Source organism: Schistocerca nitens, chromosome 2, assembly GCF_023898315.1.
Source record: "Schistocerca nitens isolate TAMUIC-IGC-003100 chromosome 2, iqSchNite1.1, whole genome shotgun sequence".
Taxonomy (NCBI): Eukaryota; Metazoa; Arthropoda; class Insecta; order Orthoptera; family Acrididae; genus Schistocerca; species Schistocerca nitens.
Window position 1 is genome coordinate 672,872,818 of NC_064615.1, and position 25,399 is coordinate 672,898,216.

Genomic DNA, 25,399 nt, shown 5'->3' on the forward strand with positions numbered 1-25,399 from the left:
TCATATATGGTTAAGCTATGGGACTGAAAGAAGAAAGCTATCGAATTAACAAGAAAATGTAAGGAAGAGGCATGGGCAAAAGTATGTGGGGAAACGGATATAGGAGACTGATGGAGGCACGGAAGATGATAAACAACAATAAAGCGACTAGCAGTCCCACACACACAATACAATCTATACCTATTGGACAAAAGAAAAAGCATTTTGAAGAATTTCTAGCAGAAAAAGAGAAAAGACCAGGTGACAGGTCTACAAGAAAAAGAGTACATTAGGTTATACGGAACCTACAATTGAGGAGGAAATAAAATAGTGTGCTTCTCATTCAGAAAACTCATTAGAATATGGGAAGGTCATATTATGCGTCGTGAAATAAGCAGAAACACTCACCAGTGTGTGCTGATACTCAGCAGCAGCAGGATTGTGACCTATTGAGAGAGCGGTTTCTCGTTCCACGGTATCAGTGATCACGATGGTCTGGGATCCCACGACTGTAATGCATGAGTCTGCGAAGGCGATACTCAATAGGATGCAGAATCTAAGCGGCCCACACGGCTAGCGCCCGAGAGGACAGACATACTGTTAACTCGGCCATGTAGGACGGTAGAGCCACGCCACGTGTATTGTGTCAGGAAATGAGCTTCCCTCCAGCAAGACAACTGCCCACACGTTCAGAGCGGCTGTGTTCGGGGAAACATGGATTGTCAGCACAGCGACTACTGTTGCGGTACCCTTCACATGGCAGCAGCGTGTGTTGCGGCCAACGACAATACTGGATGCATGGGTGGCAACACGTCGTCTTTTCAGACGAGTCCCACTCCTACGTACGGCATCACAATGGATGCATCCGTGTATCGAAGCTCTGAGAAGACCGAACGTTGCCAGATGTATTCGTTATCATTATATGCGAACGTTGCCAGATGTATTCGTTATCATTATATGCCCCCCATGAACCATGGACCTTGCCGCTCGTGGGGAGGCTTGCGTGCCTCAGCGATACAAATGGCCGTACCGTAGGTGCAACCACAACGGAGGGGTATCTGTTGAGAGGCCAGACAAACGTGTGGTTCCTGAAGAGGGCAGCAGCCTTTTCAGTAGTTGCAGGGGCAACAGTCTGGATGATTGACTGATCTGGCCTTGTAACAATAACCAGAACGGCCTTGCTGTTCTGATACTGCAAACGGCTGAAAGCAAGGGGAAACTACAGCCGTAATTTTTCCCGAGGGCATGCAGCTTTACTGTATGGTTAAATGATGATGGCGTCCTCTTGGATAAAATATTCCGGAGGTAAAATAGTCCCCCATTCGGATCTCCGGGCGGGGACTACTCAAGAGGACATTATTATCAGGAGAAAGAAAACTGGCATTCTACGGATCGGAGCGTGGAATGTCAGATCCCTTAATCGAGCAGGTAGGCTAGAAAATTTAAAAAGCGAAATGGATAGGCTAAAGTTAGATATAGTGGGAATTAGTGAAGTTCGGTGGCAGGAGGAACAAGACTTTTGGTCAGGTGAATACAGGGTTATAAATACAAAATCAAATAGGGGTAATGCAGGAGTAGGTTTAATAATGAATAAAAAATAGGAGTGCGGGTAAGCTACTACAAACAGCATAGTGAACGCATTATTGTGGCCAAGATAGACACGAAGCCCACGCCTACTACAGTAGTACAAGTTTATTTGCCAACTAGCTCTGCAGATGATGAAGAAATTGATGAAATGTATGATGAGATAAAAGAAATTATTCAGGTAGTGAAGGGTGATGAAAATTTAATAGTCATGGGTGACTGAAATTCGAGTGCAGGAAAAGGGAGAGAAGGAAACATAGTAGGTGAATATGGATTGGGGGTAAGAAATGAAAGAGGAAGCCGTCTGTTAGAATTTAGCACAGAGCATAACTTAATCATAGCTAACACTTGGTTCAAGAATCATAAAAGACGGTTGTATACATGGAAGGATCCCGGAGATACTAAAAGGTATCAGATAGATTATATAATGATAAGGCAGTGATTTAGGAACCAGGTTTTAAATTGTAAGACAGTTCCAGGGGCAGATGTGGACTCTGACCACAATCTATTGGTTATGAACTGTAGATTAAAACTGAAGAAACTGCAAAAAGGTGGGAATTTGAGGAGATGGGACCTGGATAAACTGATTAAACCAGAGGTTGTACAGAGTTTCAGGGAGAGCATGAGGGAACAATTGACAGCAGTGGGGGAAAGAAGTACAGTAGAAGAAGAATGGGTAGCTCTGAGGGATGAAGTAGTGAAGGCAGCAGAGGATCAAGTAGGTAAAAGGATGAGGGCTAGTAGAAATCCTTGGGTAACTGAAGAAATATTGAATTTAATTGATGAAAGGAGGAAAGACGCAGTAAATGAAGCAGGCAAAAAGGAATACAAACGTCTCAAAAATGAGATCGACAGGAAGTGCAAAATGGCTAAGCAGGGATGGCTAGAGGACAAATGTAAGGATGTAGATGCTTATCTCACTAGGGGTAAGATAGGTACTGCCTACAGGAAAATTAAAGAGACCTTTGGAGAAAAGAGAACCTCTTGTATGAATATCAAGAGCTCAGATGGAAACCCAGTGTTAACCAAAGAAGGGAAACAGAAAGATGGAAGGAATATATAGAGGGTCTATACAAGGGCGATGTACTTGAGGACAATATTATAGAAATGGAAGAGAATGTAGGTGAACATGAAATGGGAAATACGATACTGCGTGAAGAGTTCGACAGAGCACTGAAAGACCTGAGTCGAAACAAGGCCCTGGGAGTAGACAACATTCCATTGGAACTACTGATGTCCTTGGGAGAGCCAGTTCTGACAAAACTGGTGAGCAAGATGTATGAGACAGGCAAAGTACCCTCAGACTTCAAGAAGAATATAATAATTCCAATCCCAAAGAAAGCAGGTGTTGACAGATGTGAAAATTACCGAACTATCAGTTTAATAAGTCACAGCTGCAAAATACTAACGCGAATTCTTTACAGACGAATGGAAAAACTGGTAAAAGCCGACCTCGGGGATGATCAGTTTGGATTCCGTAGAAATATTGAAACATGTGAGGCAATACTGACCATACAACTTATCGTAGAAGAAAGATTAAGGAAAGGCAAACCTACGTTTCTAGCATTTGTAGACTTAGAGAAAGCTTTTGACAATGTTGATTGGAATACTCTCTTTCAAATTCTGAAGGTGACAGGGGTAAAATATAGGGAGCGAAAGGCTATTTACAATTTGTACAGAAAGCAGATGGCAGTTATAAGAGTCGAGGGGCATGAAAGGGAAGCAGTGGATGGGAATGGAGTGAGACAGGGTTGTAGCCTCTCCCCAATGTTATTCAATCTGTATATTGAGCAGGCAGTAAAGGAAACAAAAGAAAAATTCGGAGTAGGTATTAAAATCCATGGAGAAGAAATAAAAACTTTTAGGTTCGCCGATGACATTGTAATTCTGTCAGAGACAGCAAAGGACTTGGAAGAGCAGTTCAACGGAATGGACAGTGTCTTGAAAGGAAGATATAAGATGAACATCTTCAAAAGCAAAACGAGGATAATGGAATGTAGTCAAATTAAATCGGGTGATGCTGAGGGAATTAGATTAGGAAATGAGACACTTAAAGTAGTAAGGAGTTTTGCTATTTGGGGAGCAAAATAACTGATGATGGTCGAAGTAGAGAGGATATAAAATGTAGACTGGCAATGGCAAGGAAAGCGTTTCTGAAGAAGAGAAATTTGTTAACAACGAGTATAGATTTAAGTGTCAGGAAGTCGTTACTGAAAGTATTTGTATGGAGTGTAGCCTTGTATGGAAGTGAAACATGGACGATAAATAGTTTGGACAGGAAGAGAATAGAAGCTTTCGAAATGTGGTGCTACAGAAGAATGCTGAAGATTAGATGGGTAGATCACATAACAAATGAGGAGGTATTGATTAGAATTGGGGAGAAGAGAAGTTTGTGGCACAACTTGACGAGAAGAAGGGACCGGTTGGTAGGACATGTTCTAAGGCATCAAGGGATCACAAATTTAGCATTGGAGGGCAGCGTGGAGGGTAAAAATCGTAGAGGGAGACCAAGAGATGAATACACTAAGCAGATTCAGAAGGATGTAGGTTGCAGTAGGTACTGGGAGATGAAGAAACTTGCACAGGATAGGGTAGCATGGAGAGCTGCATCAAACCAGTCCCCGGACTGAAGACCACAACAACAACAACATTATATGGGCTCAGTTGCTAAAGTTATGGCATGGGATGTCATTGAGAACACAACATGATCACCTGTGGTTCACGTTACGGTTATTTGGGCAGCAGCCTTTATATTTCTTCAGTGTTAAGACCGGTAGCTTTGCCCATCTTCGAGGCCACCATAACATTGTATTTCAACGTGGTAACTCAAGACCGCTTTAGTTTGCAGTTTTCTGACCTACTTTGATAGAGCAGGTGTTATGAGACGTCTTACCCACTAAAATATCTGTTCATGGGTTGCCGAGAGACTAGACCGACATCACCTGCTAGCCACTACATCAGATAACCTTCTGGGATAGAGCTGAAGCAGCATGGAATGACATAACGTGTCTGTCATTTGAACCCATGCCCATGCAGCTGAGACCCTCTGTTGCTCTGTATAGTAAATTTCACAACCTGGATACGCCAAACCACGTACAAATTAAATCGTGTGTTCTTCCTACTATACTGTGTACTAACCGTAAGTAAAACTTCATTCTTTACTATCCTTCCTGATGTTGCGGTGTTAATAGCCAGAAGCGTAAAAACAAAAACAGTAACCAGATTAAAGACACTCTGGCCAGAAAGCCCGTCTTAATACACATATGCGAAATCAAGTTCTGTGGGTAGCTAAATTCAACACCGCATTCCTCCACCCTGTGCGTTGCAACAAGCTTGAGTCCTCCTGGGAATGCTGTGCAAAATGTGGTCGAACGTTGCTGCTCAAACCGTACTACACGACAACGGCGATTCCCCTAAGGTGACGAAGCACTCCGATGTCAACTGGCCCTTAACGTGCTCAGTCGGGTTCATGTCAGCACATTCCGTTGGCCATAGCATTCGGATGCTTCCAGCCTGCTGGAGGGAGGCGTTCATGAGTGTGGGGTCATGCACTGATGTGGGACCTCATCGTCGAAATGTTGTCTACAGGAATGGCTCATTTTGTTCCAGTACGGTGCAGCCCTCAAATCGCCCTCGAGAGTGATGGGAGTCTAGCGACATATGTACGCAATGCCATCCCAAAACATGGATGGACCAGATCCCTGCTGAACCCGTGGGAGGAGTATTTGGGTATCTGGTCACCTCCACACTCTTCTTTGCTTTACTGCACAGGTTCGTAGCGTTTTTCCATAAGTTTAAAAAACACAACAGATCACATAACAGTGTGGCAACGCTGGGGTAACTTTTCGATTTCACAAGTGTAGAAATCACGAGGCGAAGCACTCGTCGAACCGTGTTCAGAGCCCATTTTCATCCGGAAAGTTCCTTGAAGTCTGTTCGATAGAGAGCAGACAAGGTGAAAATCTGAGGGTGCAAGATCAGGCGAATAAAGTGAGCGCAGAGACTTCGAAACCCAACTCCTGTGTAGTGGTTTTTCTCAGTTCAGCAGAATGTGGGTACTATCGTGGCGTAGCATCACTTCACACAGTCTTCCTTGTCGTTGTTCTCGGGTTGTGTCTGCAAGCCGTCTCAGTTGTTGACAATAATACAATAAATATCAGCGGTGATGGTTACACCGCGGGGAAGCAATTCGTAGTACACCACACCGTCGCTTTTCCACCAGAAGCATAACACTGTTATTCACGGATGCACGCAGGTCTTTGTACGGGGAATTGCTGCTTTCATTAGGCTCAACCGCTCCTTTCTTTTCCTTATGTTAGCATAAAGACACAATTTCTCGTCAACAGTAACGATACAGGATAAGAATGGTTGGTGCTGTTCACGAGCCAATTGATGATGAGGAAGCAGAGATGCAGACCTGACCACCCGCTGGCTTCCGTAATTTTGGCTTAGAGCATGCAGTACCCATATACCCGATTTTTGAACCTTTCTCATTGAACGAAAATGTCGCACGATGGTGGAATGATCACAGTTCATCACATTTGCCAGTTCTTGAGTACACTGACATGAATCATTGTCGATTAAAGCGTTTAAACGATCTTCATCAAAACCCGAACATCTTTCTGAACGTGGAGAATCACCAATGTCAAAACAATACTTCTTAAAACAAGGAAACCATTTTCTTGCCGTGCTGTTTCCAATGGCACTATCCCCATACACGGCCCAAATGTTTGGGGCTGCCTCCGCTGCTGTCACCCCTCTACTGAACTCAAACAGAAGAATAGGTCGGAAATGCTCCGATGCGCTCCATTTTCTAGTGTCCATAGCTTCACTTACTGTCTTCAAACGACAAATGTAAATTTAGCTATTGACAGTGGATTACAAATAAAAGATGGCATTCGATAAATAGCCCCACAGCAACCAGGATGCCAACATGAAAAAGAAAACGCTACGAACTTACGCACCAACCTAATGCTATGAGTATTAGTCGCTAGAAATATGGGTGTTAGCAGGAAGGATTTCTTGCCTTTATTATTTTCTGAAATATTACTGTGAAATTAACATTGTGTCTCATTGTATAGTGGAACCCATCCAGTGGTGAAACAATCACCCCTCAGAAGGGAACACTGGTCTCTGCCTAAGGCTGTTGGTGGTGTAAAACTGGCACAGGATGGCTATATGACCACCCACCGCTGGCGTAAATCGTGTGAGTGGAGTGGTGTTAGACGCCAGTTGGTTGTAAGGAATCAGCGCACTAATTTGTTTCTCGGGGACGTGACAGAATTGCAGAAATGTGTTATCATATTTTGACGTGCCCACGACGAAACCGTGAATGAAGTTGCCAGAACTCTTTATTTCTCACAGTCGCGAGCACAACATGTATACAAAGAATGATGTACCACTCGCAGTCATCTAACACGGCATTTGAACAGTAGCCGCAAAAAGGTCACAACCAGAGGAACCAGAAAAGAGTGAACGTCTTGCCAACGACAGTAGTTTCAAATCCGACAGAGATCGTTGCTGTTGGAGAAAGCAGTTCCATCTCAGCCGGTTTCCGGACGAATATTGCGAAGTGAACTGCATGTAACGGACATTTAGAAACAGGTACCTCTCAAAATGTTCTCACAGTTCACCTCTGCAGTCGACCAAACAGCACAGAAACCGGACAGTATCCCAGTGGAGACATATAGTGAGGTTGGATGGGTCGAGATTTTGTTTCTTTTCAAGTGATGCGAGCCTTCGCGTGCACCGAAACTCCAAATAGGCGTTTAAACAGCAGAGTGACTTTTCTCTTTAGTCGGTCTTCGATATGTGGTTGTGCCACCCTCAAGGCGGTGGTTCAATTCTGTGGACTCACACAGGTACCTGACAGAAGAAAAACGAACCGAACTCCCTTACTAGTCCGCAGCTATAAGAAATGGCGACATCTCTTCCCACTAATTCTACAAAACACAAAAGTCCCTTCCTTTCTCTCTTCGTTTGGTATTTCCTTCAATCCAGCCCTCGCGCCGTACTTGCCGTCCGATTTCAGAACGGAGACGGACGTCAGCCTCGACGTAGAGCATTTCCTTATCCGACATTGGCCATTTTACACTTGCATCCACATGGGTGGCTCTAGAACTGAGGCGGTTGTGGCATATGCGTTCTTCAGCCCCTCTAGCGGCTTCTGCCAATTGTTTGCACTTTTGTCTGAATCGTTTGTCTTTACGGCGGCGTCACTGGTCATCAGGGAAGCCATTTGTCACAGCACACAACAGACGTTAGGGCTCGTACTGCTCCTCACGGGCTTCGCAAAGTGCGTTGCGGAAACTGTAATATCCAGTATTTGATAAAAGACTAACGAATATGCTTCGGATATCTTGGCGTCCGTAGCAGACGCGCGGACATTGAGCACAGACGTTCGCTTCCTCTGGATAAAAGTGCACCACGGTATTCGCCATGATGAAATTGTTGACCGTCTAACCAAGAGGAGCATTACGGAAGGACAATTAGGCCCAACACCGATCCCTTATATGGATCTCAAATCTACGATTCAGAAAGCTGCTTATGGAACTGCGAGTGGCACATACCCCAGCACTATAACGCCGGTCACCTCGCGGCCATATATTTAATAGACTTTGCTCGTGGACTGTTTAAAAGATGCCGGTGTCCAGCTTCAGACTATACGTTGCAGTAGATTTCATCCTCACCTGAAACCAGGCCGGTCCGGAAACTGGGGTGTGTTTTCATTTTACGAACAGAACTTACCTTTGTTCGTCAAGCTTTCGTCATTGTTCTGTTGTGAATTTTACAATTCCGTTAACTTCGCACTAATGTAGCTACTGCTGCCTGTATGATGTTCGTCCCTGTGGGTTTTATTTGATTTTACGAACTTATGTTAGTACGTCAGAGTCTCATTATTGTTCTGCGGTGAAATTTTTAGTTACGTTAACATGGCTCCTTTGTAACTACTGCTGGTTGTATGGTCATTGCTGTCCAAAGCAAAAATAAAAAAGTAACAAAATAATGCAGAGTATGGAGGATGTAGTTCAAACGGAGGTGCTTCTGTGACGTTTTAGACGTGTTCTCGTGGCCCTTTATCCATAAATGCCACCTACAGAGGGACGATTAAGCAATCTGCAGACCCAGTTGCTGTTTACACAGCTGACTAGGTGAGTTGTATTTGGCCCCCCATACGAACGGAGGGTGGTTATTTGTCAACAACACTGTCCCCATATTCCTAGAACGTCACGAGCTGTCTGCAAGTCAGCAGTTAATAAATTAGAGTTTCCTGTTTTCCAACGAGCCACGATACCTAAAGCAATTTACTGTCCAGCTTCAAAACTAGAACGAGTTGCCGTTCCATAGATTCGTTACATTACGTTTATGGAACAATGAACCACAGTTACTTGTATCCGTATGAATACTAGTACCAGACGCTTTTGTCTCTTTGTGTCAGCAAAGCCGTACATATTAGCAATGTGACTAGTTAATGTGTGTAGCTGACGTATCAGTGTAATAACAGCATTTTTTTCTTTTCCTCGTGACAAATTCGTGATTTTGTCTCATCAAAAGATTTCCCTGTGATTTTCAGATTTTTCTGCTTGAAATTTCAAATTTCCCCGAACCAATTTTTGTTCTATGGAAGAGCAGGTTCTACTTTACTACATTTTATTGGCGCAAATGAAATTTTTCTAGTAGACACGTTATTTATTACGGATGATTCCTAGTTCAGTTAGGATTTACCGTTTTAGCAGAACTTTCGTAAGTTACAAGGCACTGCTGCCGCTGCAAACTCTTTCGTTGCCGTCGTCTGTCACCGTTCCTTGGCGTGCCATGCCATCCTGCGATAACTTCAAATATACGAGAAATCTCCTCAGGAACACACTTCTAACTGTTCTCATTGAAATTTAATGTCAATAGATTTTGATTGCAAGGACGCAACGCTCTTCTCGCTACGTTGACTGTTGACTTGAAACATGAAAAAGTGAGAAAGCGCGGAAAGTACTACTGTCAACGGAAACTAGCAAAAAAGAACTGAAGCATGTATATTGAATACTGATCTATAAAACAGTCTAGTGCAAACAAGGAATTTACATTTGTTTTTGTGTGAAGGACAAATTTACAGCTACATCAGAAATTCTTACTCGCATTCATTATCATGAAATGGTGAGCGAACATGATAACGAAGATCCTTCATGTCGAAGAACATGCCGGAGGTAGCGACGATCGCTAACCAACGTTACATAAGTTCAATGCTCTCTTTCATCTTTTATTATACAAGTCTACAGTCGATAGATTTGGAAGCAGAATCTAAGAGTAAATTGTAACAAAATGACAACTTCACTTACCTTAGGTCTCTTAGAATTTCCTGAGCCGTTCAGAGTTATCTAAAATTCCTCAAAATTTTCCAGTTAGTTAAGTTCCCTTTAGACTTCCAGAATTTCCTGGTTTTCCAGACAAATCGCCACACTGTGCAGTGATGCTAAGGAGCTAATCAGGAAACTATCCAAAGCATATCTTCCACCTCAGCAGGTCGCTCGAAGCTGTCGCCAGCATGTTTCCCGATGCCTTGATTGATTTTGTAAACTTACTGACCCGAGGAGAGTGATCTGAACAACGTGAGCCATGCGCACGCCGGCTGTTGCAGTGGTGCCTGTGGGAGATGGACTTGGCGAACCACCGTACGCTGGACCCGTCGCAGCGCGAGTTCATCATCCTGCTGGAGCTGGAACCGCTGGAACGTTCGGCGCTGCCGCGGCACCTGCGCTTCCTCATGGATACCCGCACTTACGTGGAGTGGCATCAGGCGAGCGACGTCCAGTACGAGGATCAGGCGTTCCGCAGGCTCAAGAGGGCGCTGGGGCCCAGCTGCTTCACCTGCTCTGACGTCAGCCGCTGCTGACAACATTTGTGTCAGGGGTCACCTCACTGCCAGAGCCATCTGGACGGCAGCGGTTGTGGTCATAATCAAACTTGCAGCCATATCACGGCCGCAGACAGACAGTATTCAGCACCCATGTCAAAAAACAAATAATATTTCCACAAGCGCATTCCACCCAGAATCTATCCGGAAGGGATTATCTGCCGATGAACAAAGCCTTTGGGCCACGCACCTGCTCTCCCATCAACGTAACTACTGAAAATCCATTACCTTTGTACCCTCTGATGTCAAGAAAGCCTACGACCATGTATAGTATTCTGGTCTCACTTTCAAGCTCCAAATATTTCCACTTCCAGTTTCCTATATCTGCCTTATTGCGTTACATCTGTTATGACCAACAACTATTCTTCCTTCTCTCCCTTCACCTCATGCCTAAGGGCTCCATCCTCTTCCTACTCCTACAACTCATGCACACTACGCGTATACAGGGTGAACCAGAACTTCTTTGTTACTGTTCGTGGATACCTTTTCACTATTTTGGTAGAAGGGGTCCAGGGTCTCTGACGGCTAGTTAAAGCTATTGCATTTCGTTCGGTTTCTTGCCCAAATAGGTTTGTATCTAAAATAGTGCACAACAGTGCAATGTCGAAGATATGCACTGTGTGTGTATCTTATTTCTACCTGATTTTGACAACCGTGATGCCCTTTTTAACTCGGCTTGAATTCAGTACTGTTGGGTTCCGTCTAAGGGTTTATTTTCCAACAGCGTTAACAATGAAAAACAGCAGTACTGTGAATAGGTTTGCTGATGAAGCATTGACCGACGGGCACCTCGTGTATAGGTTCACTGAATGCAATGGAAGAGCGACACAACGACGCAGTGGTGGGCTGTTCCCGCAGCGACGGCAAACCACATCACAGTACTGTTTCATCTCTCTGAGGATTGATGCATACCTCTGTGTTGTGTGTTGCAGTTGTGTTTATTGCTTCGCTGTGAAGGTATTTTCACGGAAAGAGGGGTGACTGCAGTAACAAACCGAATAAATCACAATCACTTTATTACACTGTAAAGAGTCATATCCATTCTACCGATCGCCTATTGCCATAATTCCTCTCTCAGTAACATACTAAATCTTCTCAGAGTAACCGTTAACACTAAAGTGACCTGAACCACCAATCACTGATCACGTAAAGAGGACCAAAAAAAGAGTAAAACCAGTTACTGGATGAATATTGGAATTGAACTCTTCCACCATACTCTACACGCATACAACTCTAATCCATCCCATCGTTTCTTTTGCCAGTGTAGCATAATTTTGTGCAGATTCGAAATTCTGCAGATACCTCCATATCACTGACTACCAAGTGCTCCACCTTCCCTTCCAGATTAGTTTACCTTCTCCAACGTCTGTCCTTAACCAACTTATCAGATTTATTTCTTCGCCACATTGAACACTTCTGAATACTCCACACCTCCGATAAACTTAATAAATGTACAATTCCCACATCTTCCCCAACTCAACTTTGCAACCTTTCACCAACACAAACCAGGCATCCTCTCTTTGTAATGTGTCAAGCACCTTCTCCTCGCAGCCCACGAAATGTATACCTTTGTCCGTCCATCCTACCAACTCTTGACAGTTTCTCCTCTTCCACATCATGACTTCTGTGACTTGTTTTCCGTCTGACTTCAAAACCTTCCACCTAAGATCCACACGTAAATCTCCCAAACTGGCTGCTGAGACACACTAGAAATATTCCTATTGATACCACTAATCGCTATTGTCTTCATCTTCCGTAACCGACAAAACTATGTCAAACTTTATTGTAAACCACCATGAATCATGACATTAAAATTAAATCATAAGACTTGTAATCGCATTTGTATTTACCATTTTTAAAATATGTGTATTATATATTATTATTGGGTTCTTATTTATAAACTATCATGGGAGAATGGCATGTCTTTTGTACCTCTACCAGCCAACTCAGCCTGTGTAACGAGACGAGGACGGGAGAACAACAAAGGAAACAAAAATGCTAATCCTTAAATGTTTCCCTTTTACATTCGTGTCGGTTTTACGCTCACACCTCTGAACCTGAGTTCACGCATTTACTCCCCCCTCACCCTGTTTTATCTGTACACTTATTTCTGGCATGATCTCACGGTTAGAATTTAAGAGTTTTAACAGTCCGTCACCGAAGAGTCATTACAGATGGTGCACAGGCTTGGACTGGGTACGGAAATCGGCCGTGCTATTTTTAAAGGAAATATACCAGATTTTGCCTTAAGTTTTTTAAGGTAATCGTGGAATACGCTGGAAGGGTAATGAAACTCCAGATGCGACTCGTAGGTTTTAACCAATGCGCCTCGTGGCTCGGTTCCGGGCTTATAACTCAGACGAAAGGGCTGCAGTTTCTTTATTTTCATAGCCTTGTACGTTTGCATATGAAAAACGACCAGTTCAAGTACTGCACATGCACTATGTTTACTACAGATGTCGAGTAGGCAACCAACTTCTGCATTCGTCTGGAAGCAATCGTGTCATTATGCACACTGTTTACTGTTCCATGATCGACCAAACCTCCCAAATACAGCAATCAGTTTTGAAAGTACAACCGTTCCGAGTACATATAGTGTATTCAACTTACTCTCACTAGCCATAACAGCGCTGAAAATCTTCAATGGTGAATTTTTCAGAACCAATGGTTCAAATCGCTCTGCGCACTATGGGACTTAACATCTAAGGTCATCAGTCCCCTAGAACTTAGAACTACTTAAACCTAACTAACCTAAGGACATCACACACATCCATGCCCGAGGCAGGATTCGAACCTGCGACCGTAGCGGTCGCGCGGTTTCAGACTGAACGCCTAGAACCGGTCGGCCACACCTGCCGGCTTTCAGAACCATGTCTACTATTTATGTCTAGTCTTTGTCCAGTCCACTGAAAATGCTTTTGCGACTGTCATCCTGTGCTGCAAATATTTCAACCCATGTTCTGAATCGGCTGTATGGCAACTTCTCAAGAGGTATGTAGAATGAAGTACGATCACTGTGATTAGCTATGCCTCTCTGATTCTCTAGAGGTGACCATGTACCACCACAACATGTTCCTGAAATTTGCTATCTGAAGTTACCTAAGTTAAATTTAATTACAGATATCTAGGCTCGCGACTAAACTGACTTTTCCAATACACAACAAATCAATCAGGAAAAATGCTCAAAAAGTTTTGGAGTATCCTCATGTCTGTATACTTTTTTCCTTGACGAAATCGTCTTTCTCGTTGCACTTGTGACCATTGGAGACCACTATGTCCAGCCACCTCTGTCACGGAGATTAAAGTAAACCTGAATTTACCGTATGGTTCGATGGAACGAGCTGCGTCTCTAGCCGTGAACCGGACAATGCGACTTGTTACACCATGCTGTCTATCGACATTGCCCTAATGCTCATTTCACTCTTAGATCCTCAGCGCTTTGTTTCTGAAGTAAGAAGATTCGGTCACCGAATTGACATACGCCACAATCACGTCATTCGAACATTCGGCTGCCATCATCAGCCGCGAAAGATCGAAATTCTGCCTCGTAGTAATCGTCGACAGTCAACAACACAAGCTCATGAGTGTTAGTTACAAATTATGGTTCGTATGCACTCTGACGAAATTGCGACGGTAGCGCGCGCTTTCTTTCTGCTGTCAACTGTGGGGATTGTTTAGAGCCACACAGTAAGCAGGCGTCTCCACACGATACGCCGTACTCCAGGCGGCCATAACACAGAACAACTCAAAAGCCCTACTACCTTGTGTGAAGAACATGGGTAACAGAATAAGTGTAATGTAACCTGACTCGGCGGTGTCAGTTTCCCTTCAGTGACGAAAGTAGGATTTGTTAGACCCCTGATGATCGTTGTAAAAAAGTGTAGAGGTGGCCAGGTGCATAGGCACACCTCAGGCAAGCAGTCCCACGATTTCAGCAGGGTTGGGAATCATCATATATTTTGGCCCGCCATCACGTACCAGCTTTCGGACGCCTGTCATGACTTTCGAGTAGAGTGCTGTATCGGGATACAATCCTCCAATCCACAGCACTGGCCAGCGCTATAGGCAACATTTCGGTGATGAGTTCGTCTTTCACACCTGTAAACACGTTTCTCCAGAAGGCAACATTTCTGCGATGGTTTTTTGTGGTTACTGTTTTTTTTAAATTTCAATAAAGTTATTTACTTAAGGCCTCAGATCGAAGCTGCAGTGTCAGAATGTTCACCCATGTTGTTAGATTTTCTAAAATACACGTACATAGTGTTATTTCTGGGAATATGCACTTACGGAAAATTGTTAGAACAGGTATGTGATGTAGAGTGTTAAAGAGCGTTATGTAGTGTTGGCAGAAGAGCCAACACCGTGTTGCTAGAGGAGGCCGAAATACACGCGTTTAATCTCACGCAGACTGGCGTGAGGTCTGGAACAGGACAATGTAATTAATATAGCCAATAAGGTACGTTGCTGCTGGAATACTTAACTTTAATCCATAATTGGTGTACATCGCTCTTGTTGATACATTAATAAGAATCTCAATATAAACTGGTAATGGCGCCTTGCTAGGTCGTAGCAAATGACGTAGCTGAAGGCTATGCTAACTATCGTCTCGGCAAATGAGAGCGTATTTGTCAGTGAACCTTTCCTAGCAAAGTCTGCTGTACAACTGGGGCGAGTGCTAGGACGTCTCTCTAGACCTGCCGTGTGGCGGCGCTCGGTCTGCAATCACTGACAGTGGCGACACGCGGGTCCGACGTATACTAGCGGACCGCGGCCGATTTAAAGGCTACCACCTAGCAAGTGTGGTGTCTGGCGGTGACACCACATTTTATGGTGCCACTTCACTAAAGTTAGGTACAATGTATCAGGATATATCCAGTAGCATCGAGGAATTGTTAATTTGGCACTGGGGGGAAGAGGGAAGAGTGAGTGAGTAAGTCTGTGCGCTTGTTAGGAGTGGATTGACAAGGGGGGGGGGGGGGTGGAGGATAGAAGATAGGGGTGAATTGTAGAATGAGACGAAGGCATGAACGCAGTAGGAATCTCAGGTGACCGTAGATAGGTTGCAGTAGTTAGGCAGAACCGAAGACACTGCATAGGTCATACTGTCATGGAGAGCTGCATTAAGACAGTCTTTGGACTTAAGAATAACAGCAGTCACTACCGGACTAGTTGAGTTGAGCTACAAAATTAATTTCTGTCAAACTAAAATTGACACCGGCCACCGCTGTGACAGTGAATGACGCTCCTTGAGCGCTATCGAATCGTCTTGAAATGTCTACGACACAGTAACTAAATTAGCCGTCGGAAGTGGCACAAGGGTAATGAGATTGAATATACAATTTACAGCCAATTAAGTACAGAGACACAAATACACGCTACAGCAATTGATAAGATTAGCACATACTAGTAAGAACACAGCTTCATATTTATCGAGTCACCTTTTCTTGAGATAATTACACATTAATGGAAGATAATGCCGAATATTTAATTACAGGCACCATAGAAAAGGTAAGGAAGAATCTTTTCAGTATATCTGCTGTTAGTTTTACACAAGTTTCTTTTACAGTTCAAAAAAATCACGTTGAATGAGAACACGTAGAATTTACATCATTTGGTGTGGTAAAATTATGTTGTTGACACCATTTTTATAAGCACATCTAAACTAAACTCCTCACAAGGGCTGAGTGCACCCCGCTCGCCAACAGCGCTCGGCAGACCAAACTGTCACCCATCATGGTGCTAGCCAGGCACGACAGCGCTTAACTTCGATGGTCTGACAGAAACCGGTGTTGCCACTGCGGTAAGGCCGTTGGCTTATTAACTCATCAATGTGCTTATTTTCGTGTATTTTGTTATACTATTAGTTCTATAGCTTAAGTTACGTAAAATAAACTGCTCACTGGTGCAGTTAAAAGAGCAGAGGCCCTCCATAAGAGTTTGTACGAATCAGATAGAACAGAACAGTGTAACGAGTGTTGGTTAGAGGAAGTGCCGATGAAGTGCACCTGTTAGCTTCACGTTGTGTAATCTGGTTATGTATTTTAATGTTTTAAAACAAAAGTCAAGCTGTATTACTTCTGTAACAGGTGTATTTCCAGGCAATACTCACGGTTACGAACTAATCAAGTACTTCTTCGTAAAAATGCCTATCTTAATGTAGCGCATGCGTCGATCGATGCGGGAAAACATCAACAAAAATGGTTCAAATGTCTCTGAGCACTATGGGACTTAACATCTGAGGTCATCAGTCCCCTAGAACTTAGAACTACTTAAACCTAACTAACCTAAGGACATCACACACACCCATGCCCGAGGCAGGATTCGAACCTGCGACGGTAGCGGTCGCGCGATTCCGGACTGAAGCGCCTAGAACCGCATGGCCACACCGGCCGGTGAAAACATCAACAGCTTACTTACCTCTCAACCAAAAATTTAAGACAGCACACGCATGCCTTCCACACATTCATGAACGGTAAGATCAACATAAACAAATAAATAAGCCACTAACACAACACAAAAGAAATAATATGTTAAAAGAATATTGAAACATGGTGTATATCTTTCAATAGGCAATCTGAGTATGCATTATATAAATAAAAAGAAAACTGAAATTTTGGGCATAACGTTGGATGGACCACGATATACTCACTCGTTCGGATGTCAACATGGTGATGTGCCATTTGATATAGTCTACAGAAAGCACAACAGTCGTTGGCGTCGAGTACGCTAACACACGTCAGAATCGCGGTCTATCTTATGATTCCCGCTATCGACAGTCACCGCACACAGTTCTTTGTTTGGCGCTGTTACTAGTATAGAACTGGCCACGATTTACAGGTTAGTCTTAGCCTTTGCAGCAGCATGGGCTATCGCGTATGGACTTTGATTTATTTCTGAATATTCACATTGAGACAAACATTTGACCACGGTGTTTTGAACTTACAGACTGGAATGTGTGAAGCTACTTCGCGCTTAGAAAGTGTTCTAGCAACGCACTTGCAGTGTTACCGGGGCTTAAATAAGTTGAACATTTGATGACTATTACTAACGTGTAGCTTATAGATTATTCATCCCAGTTTTCACGCAATCGAGCAGCTGTGTCCGCTCGCCAATTATTGTTTCATGGACATAAGCTGTCACCTAACGTTAATATTAATACAAATCACCACACCTGTATTAAGTTACACTTATTACGTCACTACAGGTTCCATTCAATTAACATCATCAGCTGACACTGCCTGTTGTCGACACAATTCCTCAAAGAACTGTCCTGGTATTATGGCTCAAGCTGTCATCAACATTGCTCAAAAACATGTTGCAATACACGCATATCTGTGAACACGTGTGGTGTTAGATAAAAAGGAAGCAGGTGAAAGGTTCTTGTTTTATTACGATTGACAGTAGTACAGATTGTCGTAGATGTCTGGGGGTAATCAGTGGGAAAACTTGAGCAGAGTTAGCAGGTAATCGTTCCTGTCCTATGTGAGTATATCAATACCTTCCCTCATCAGGCATCCCAACCATTCTGTTATAATTTTAAATCCTTCGTCAAAGCTAAGTGCAATGGCCTTACCAAGTTGTATCTACAGACAATGAAGTGTTTAAGCCCTGATTGATAATAGAGAGATCTTAATAAAAAAAAATGGTTCAAATGGCTCTGAGCACTATGGGACTTAACTTCTGAGGCCATCAGTCCCTTAGAACTTAGAACTACTTAAACCTAACTAACGTAAGGACATCACGCACACCGATGCCCGAGGCAGGATTCGAACCTGCGACCGTAGCGGTCTCGCGGTTCCAGACTGTAGCGCCTAGAACCGCTCGGCCACCCCGGCCGGCTACATCTTAATCCAACTATACGCATTAGTACTGGGAAACTGGTAATTTTAAAGGAGCATTGCAAAATAAAGCGTTTATTTACATTTTCATGTCAAGTTGACATGGACTTTGACATTAAACGAACGTAAAGTGAGTTCATTTAATTGTCCCGTACACATTCACAACTGAGTGAAACGAAGTGGGAGAAAAATCAGCACGGGGTGTACTGTGTGCACGGAGGGAACGGGGATAATGTTGGAGGGGATGTTAATCAGGCAAATACGAGACTCGCTCCGTTAAAGGAAAATATGAGACACGAAAGCGAACACTGATATTTTAGCAATTACAACTCCAGAGCATGTACGAAACAAACTAAGGGAGTTGAAGCTCCGCTAATTAAAGCATCGGCAGTTAATAACAGGATGGACTATTCTGGGACAAAGTAGTTCTGAAAGAACAAACCGTACACTCACAAGAGCTGAAACCAAGATTCTAAATCTTCTCATAATCTGTTATCAAAAGGAGGAAAGGTGAAAGTGCTGTTGAAGCTATCAATTACTTCGCAGTCCATAACTCATAGCTAGCCACACTTGCAAGTACTTGTTTCTTACTATTTCAGCGTGCTGGCTGGAACAGCTTTGGACGGCAGCGACCCCTGTGGTCTTCCATCGCTCATCTACTACATTTGACATAAATCTGCTTTGTGAATCACACCAAATTTTTTCTGAGAGCATTAGCATTGAATTAACTCCCAGCTTTTATCTGACCATACAATGCAATGAAATTATTCTTAATAATTTCTATAATTTCCCGATTTAATTACACAGATATCTTCACTGCACCTTGAGCGTCCCACAAAGCTAACACGACCGCCGTCCTTGCGTCGCCAAAGGTACCTGTCTTTACTACAGCGGCCAAGATGCCACCTTGCACGCGTTTTTTCGCCATCGACACCGACCAATCCTCTGTCACGCTTTTCTGCGCGACAGTACAGGCCTATCAGATCACGAGAAGAGCTCATAGGAATAATCTCCTTTGGCGCCCTTCTGCCGAGAGAAAGCTAACAGGAACTTCTATAAACTTCTTCCGAGGAATCGGACGGACCAATGAAACGCCTCGCCTGTAAATTTCGCTATTGTGTTACGAAACCTAACGGTACCTCCTTGCGTTCCCTCACCAGGGCAGAGCGGGCATAAGAAAAACTCAGCTAAACGTACATACTCATGCACTACAGTGAACCGACACACAACTGGGATTTACTGATCCGAAGGGACACTAAAAAATTAAAAATAAAACGCAGGTTAAGCGGACACTTCCTTTGGGTATCGATATTACTCCACAGCAATGAACACAGGTGAAAAACATAATATGATACCAAGTTAAATTAATCGATCGTAGAATCAATTTAAAGAGGTACGAAAACAACGTTCATCTTACACAGCGAATGAAAGAATGATCCTTACGAAACTAAGAAGTGCGTTAAAGAGCATCCGGACGTTGATCGTCTTAGGCATCTCCTTTTTTCCCCAGAAGACGTTGTGTCATCGAAAGAATTTATGAAGAGGACACAGCGTTTCTTTCGCTGGCTTGTCACAAAATTTCATATGTTACCGTGCCGTTTTTTCCAAGTTTTACAAAATATTTTGCCAAGTGTTAGTGCCCTACTATCTGTGAAAGCACAGAAAGTGGATGACTAGTGTCTGGGTTTCACGTGATGGTTCTGGTGTACGTCCGTTACGGAGGACTGGAAAGCCCTCAGACTTTGGGTGAACTCCGTACTGTCTTCTTAGTCTTGCACTCAAAACGACCTCTGATACCTCCACACTCCAACGCCTCTAACAACTGCACCAACATCAACATTTAGCCACCATATCTTGATCCCTAAATTTTCGAACTTCTGACTTGGTTTAATTGATATGGTAAACTTTCGATCTGTACATCGGCGTGTTTCCGTTGATCATGTAATTCTGTTCACACGTAATGTACTCTGTAGTACTTTTTCTGTGTAGCCTGCCGAACATAACTTTAACAGTCCGTCTTTTACGTTAGCATCCACAACACTATTTTTACACACATCTCTCTTTTCCTGGACTGGATACACTTTCATTAGTGAAGACGTAGTGATGACAGTGCACTGTGACCACCTCCATTGAGTTGAAAGTAAAACACCATTTAGATCACTTGTTTTGTACCCAGTTTCGCCCTCTTTTAAGGTCATCCTCATTGTCATTAATTACCAATTACCGCGAGGCGCACTTCGTCATCTGGCTGGATTTTAGTTCTAACCATTAACTTTTTGTGTTAAGTCAGCTGCTGCGATTATCGAAATTATTGTAAAAAGTCATGTTGTCTGCGGAACTATTTTCGAAACTGTTGTGTATACTGGCATCTTCGAGAGGATTTCAAAAAGTAAGTTACGAGGGTAATCACAAAATTAAGGTCTCCAATTTTTTTATAAGCACATAGACCTGTTTATTTCTGCAATGGTTTACATCAGTTTACAGCTTGAACATTTAGCAATTTTTCGAAACAATCACCATTTCTGTTGATGCATTTCTGTAGGCGCTGTTGCAGTTTTTGTACGCCCTTGTCATAGTAGCTCGCCGCCATGTTGTTCAGAAAGTTATTAACCTCTTCTTTCACCTCGTCGTCGGAGCTGAATCGCTGGGACCACAATTAACGCTGACAGGTACTGTGAGACTCTCAAAAAACTCAAACGGGCAATTCACAACCGGAGAAGAGGAATGTTGAGCAAGGGCGTACACATTCTCCTGACAACGCTCGCCCACACATCACTTCGCTTGCTGTTCTGCAACAGTTTCCGTGGAACATAATCACCCACTCACCCTGACTTGGCGCCCAGTGACTATCACCTGTTCCCTAGCTTAAAAGAACATTTGGCCGGAAAGCGATTCATGATATATTTTTTAAAGAAATAGGATGATTTATGCAAGAGAATGAGTTTCACAAACTGAGCAGGAAAATAATGCTTTGGTCTACATTTGTCCCTTATACAAGCAGTTATTCGGCTTCGCATTGATTGTTGGATGTCCTCCTGAGATATATCGTGCAAAATTATGTCCAATTGAGCAGTTAGGTCGTCAAAATCCCGAGCTGGTTGCAGGGCCCTGCCCAACTGCAGAAGGATCCGCGACCTCGCTGGTCAAGATGGGGCTAAGAAAGGCGAAGAAAAGCAGTAGAAACTCTCACCGTGTGCCGGCGGGCATTATCTTGCTAAAATGTAAGCTCAGGATGGCTTGCCATGTAGGGCAACTAAACGGGGCGTAGAATATCGTCGACGTACCCCTGTGCCGTGGATGACAGCCAAAGGGGTCCTGCTATTCAAAGCAACGGCACCACAGACCATCACCAGGCCGTATGGCGAGCGAAAAGCAGGTTGGTGTCCCACTGCTGGCCGGGGCGGCACTCATCGCTGATTTCTACTCCAGTCAATGAGATACAAGGGCGAAGACGACGAGAGTGTCTACTGTTTATTGTCTTCGTGCTTGCCAAACCCTGTCCTGGGCAGCTAGGTCATCGGATCTATCCCCAACTGAGAGCGTTTGGAGCATTATGGGCAGGGCTCTGCAGCCAGCTCGGGATTTTGACGATCTAACGCATCAATAGTACAGAATTAAGCACGTAGACTTTTTCATTCCAATCATGAGCAAACAAGTAATGTGTTTCTAGCGTAATATTGTATCGTACTATCTAAACTCAAATGCCACGAGAGTGCACGGGAGCTCTCCAGCACATAAAGTGTTATACACTATGTGATCAAAAGTATCCGGACACCGCCAAAAACAGATGTTTTCCATGTTAGGTGCATAATGCTGCCACCTACTGCCAGGTACTCCGTATCAACGACCTCGGTAGTCATTAGACATCGTGAGAGAGCAGAATGGGGCGGTCCGCTGAACTCACGGACTTCGAACGTGGTCAGGTGACTGGGTGTCACTTGTGTCATACGTCTGTACGCGAGATTTCCACACTCCTAAACATCCCTAGGTCCACTGTTTCCGATGTGATAGTGAAGTGGAAACGGGAAGACACACGTACAGCACAAAAACGTACAGGCCGACCACGTCTGTTGACTGACATAGACCGCCGACAGTTGAAAAGGGTCGTAATGTGTAATAGGCAGACATCTATCCAAGCCATCACACAGGAATTCCAAACTGTATCAGGATCCACTGCAAGTGCTATGACAGTTAGGCGGGAAGTGAGAAAACTTTTTCATGGTCGAGCGGCTGCTTATAAGCCATACATCAAACCGGTAAATGCCAAACGACACCTCGCTTGGTATAAGAAGGGTAAACATTGGACGATTGAACAGTGGAAAAACGTTGTGTGGAGTGACGAATCACGGTACAGAATCTGGCGATCCGACGGTAGTGTGTGAGTATGGCGAATGTCCAGTGAACGTCATCTGCCAGCGTGTGTAGTGCCAGCAGTAAAATTCGGAGGCGGTGGTGTTATGGTGTGGTCGTGTTTTTCATGGAGGGGACTTGCACACCTTGTTGTTTTGCGTGGCACTATCACAGCACAGGCCTACACTGATGTTTTAAGCACCTTCTTGCTTCACACTGTTGAAGAACAATTCGGGGATGGCGACTGCATCTTTCAACACGATAGAGCACCTGTTCATAATGCAAGACTTGCGGCTGATTGGTCACACGACAATAACATCCCTGTAATGGACTGGCCTGCACAGAATCCTTACCTGAATCCTATAGAAGACCTTTGGGATGTTTTGGAACGCCGACTTCGTGCCACGCATCACTGAACGACATCGATACCTCTCCTCAGTGCAGCACTCCGTGAAGAATGGGCTGCCATTGCCCAGGAAACCACCCAGAACTTGGTTGAACGTATACCTGCGAGAGTTGAAGCTGTCATCAAGGCTAAGGGTGGAACAACACCATACTGAATTCCAGCATTACCACGCCACGAACTTGTAAGTCATTTTCAGCCAGGTGTCCGGATTCCTTTGATCACATAGTGTATATTTGTGAAAAGCAGAACTGACGGGCAGTCGATATTTTTTGTGTAATTCTATGACTGCTTGTTTTAGTTTTGGAGGAAAAACCTCGCTTCTGAGTTAAGACTCTAACCTGCTATACAGGATAACAACAGCTTGTCTATAACTCAAATCGTTTGTTCTCCAAACTATTTCCGCAGTTTACGCTGCTGCCAGGTCCATCTAGCACGAAACGCGAAAGTTTCGGTTCTATAAGTCACGTAAAATAGCAAATTTGTAAGGATGCAGATGTAGATAGTTTTTGATAACGTTTCCACACGACGATCTCTTAATTTCCAGTTGTACAGATAAACTATATTGAAATTTCTTCGGATTTTATTCCAGACATCTCTTCACTCTAGCTATATTTTCTGATTTACGAATCCGTTTCTGACAGCTACGATTTTTGTTCATTGCAGAGTCCGTTTCACGCAATTCTCCCATTGCGTTTTGCACTGCAGACTTTACTGGAGCATTTACCAAAACATCTCCAAACTTAACCTCATGTGCAAACACTTCCACACATGTTTTCCTCGAATTGTGCTTCGCACAACACGTGACAATGAACTCACGCTCTTTTGTCGTGAGCACCATTTTATGTTGCATTCAACTGGCCACTAAACTCCTCTCACTCACTCAAAAACGGAATGACACGGTAATGTATTCCGTACAGAGCATACGAGAAATGCACAAGGGCAGACATGTGACAGTAACTAATTCCTGCATCGAAATCACGGTTTCCAGCATTTTCTGCGGTGAGCAGGTCTCCGGGCTCATTTCCGCGTCAGTTTCATCAATGTTTTCCCATCCGTTTTATTTTCCCCATCTGGCTACTACTGCAGAGCGCTTTACTAAAAAGAACTGACGAATCCTGCGAAATTTTGTAGAATTATGCAAGCGTACTATTATTGTTTTCATGGGACTCTTCAGTCATATAACAACAGTGGTAACCACATACATTTACTTAACGGCTTATAAGAAAGAGAAAAACGTCTTTATTTGAGAACGTGCGTATCGTAATACTTTATTGTTTACTGAATCTGTTTTTTTGAAGAGAATCGACATTTTAACTAGCAGCGCGCAGATACGTGTTGTTACACAACAACAATAAGCATTTCAAATTAGGTTTTGGGTTTACTGCACAAACTGTAGGTATCATTTTATTGGACAGAGTCTTAATACTTTGAACAATGTGCTCTTTTTACATTTGTGCCCACGGTAAATAATATTCAAGTCGCGTACCAGCATGAGAAATACATGGTCCAGTCACATTAATGTTAGTTAGTTACTTACTTCCATGTTCTATGGATCATTTTGCACGATAAATCGTCATGAGGTGGAACGAATCATTTTACATTCATATTGCAAATTAATTTGTAGATCTACTTGTACTCTAAACATCACCATATTATTATTATTTTTTCCCGGAATCAAAAGAAGATGTACGGATGGAGTTAGAAATTCCTACCCACCACCTGTTACACATTACAAACACAGAAATTATTTTATACATTACAAAATAGGAATTCTTCTACGGAATAGAAGGAGTTGTCAAGGAGAAACTTTTTCAGTTTATTTTCAAATTTTACCTTGCTTTCTGTTAGACATTTTATATCACTGAATTAGTGGTCAAAAATTTTTGTTGCAGGTTGTGCACCCCTTTCTGTGCTAAAGACAACCTTAATGAATGTCATTTTTTTTCTGGTATTGTAATTATGTACCTCATTGTTCCTTTTGAACTATAGTGGGTTATTTACAACAAACTTCATGAGGGACTAAATACACTGTGAAGCAGTAGTCAGAATGCACAACTCCTTAAACAGATGTCTACAAGATGATTGCGGGTGAGCACCACATATTATTATTACAGCACGTCTTTGGGCAATGAAGACCTTCTTTCTTAAAGATAAGTTACCCCAGAACATTATTCCATATCGCGTTAATAATGAAAACAAGCAAAATATGTCAGCTTACTGATTTCTCTCTCCCCAAAATTTGCTATCATTCTACGTGTAAATGCCGGCCGCGATGGTCTCGCGATTCTAGGCGCGCAGTCCGGAACCGCGCGACTGCTACGGTCGCAGGTTCGAATC

At 43.4% G+C, this 25,399-nt stretch overlaps 2 protein-coding genes across 2 annotated transcripts in view; both read left to right on the top strand.

Moving 5' to 3' along the window:
- Positions 1-12,347, top strand: part of LOC126236791 (toll-like receptor 2) — a 162,932-nt gene extending 150,585 nt beyond the window's left edge. Inside the window, exon 6 of the mRNA XM_049946378.1 lies at positions 10,193-12,347. Coding sequence (XP_049802335.1) covers positions 10,193-10,447 — 255 coding nt within the window. The 3' untranslated portion in view covers positions 10,448-12,347. The remainder of the gene's footprint in view (positions 1-10,192) is intronic.
- A 3,812-nt stretch (positions 12,348-16,159) lies between these two features.
- The window catches only part of LOC126236790 (toll-like receptor 4), a 164,721-nt gene continuing 155,481 nt past the window's right edge, over positions 16,160-25,399 (top strand). Inside the window, exon 1 of the mRNA XM_049946377.1 lies at positions 16,160-16,268. The gene's annotated coding sequence lies outside the window, so the exon portion shown is untranslated. The remainder of the gene's footprint in view (positions 16,269-25,399) is intronic.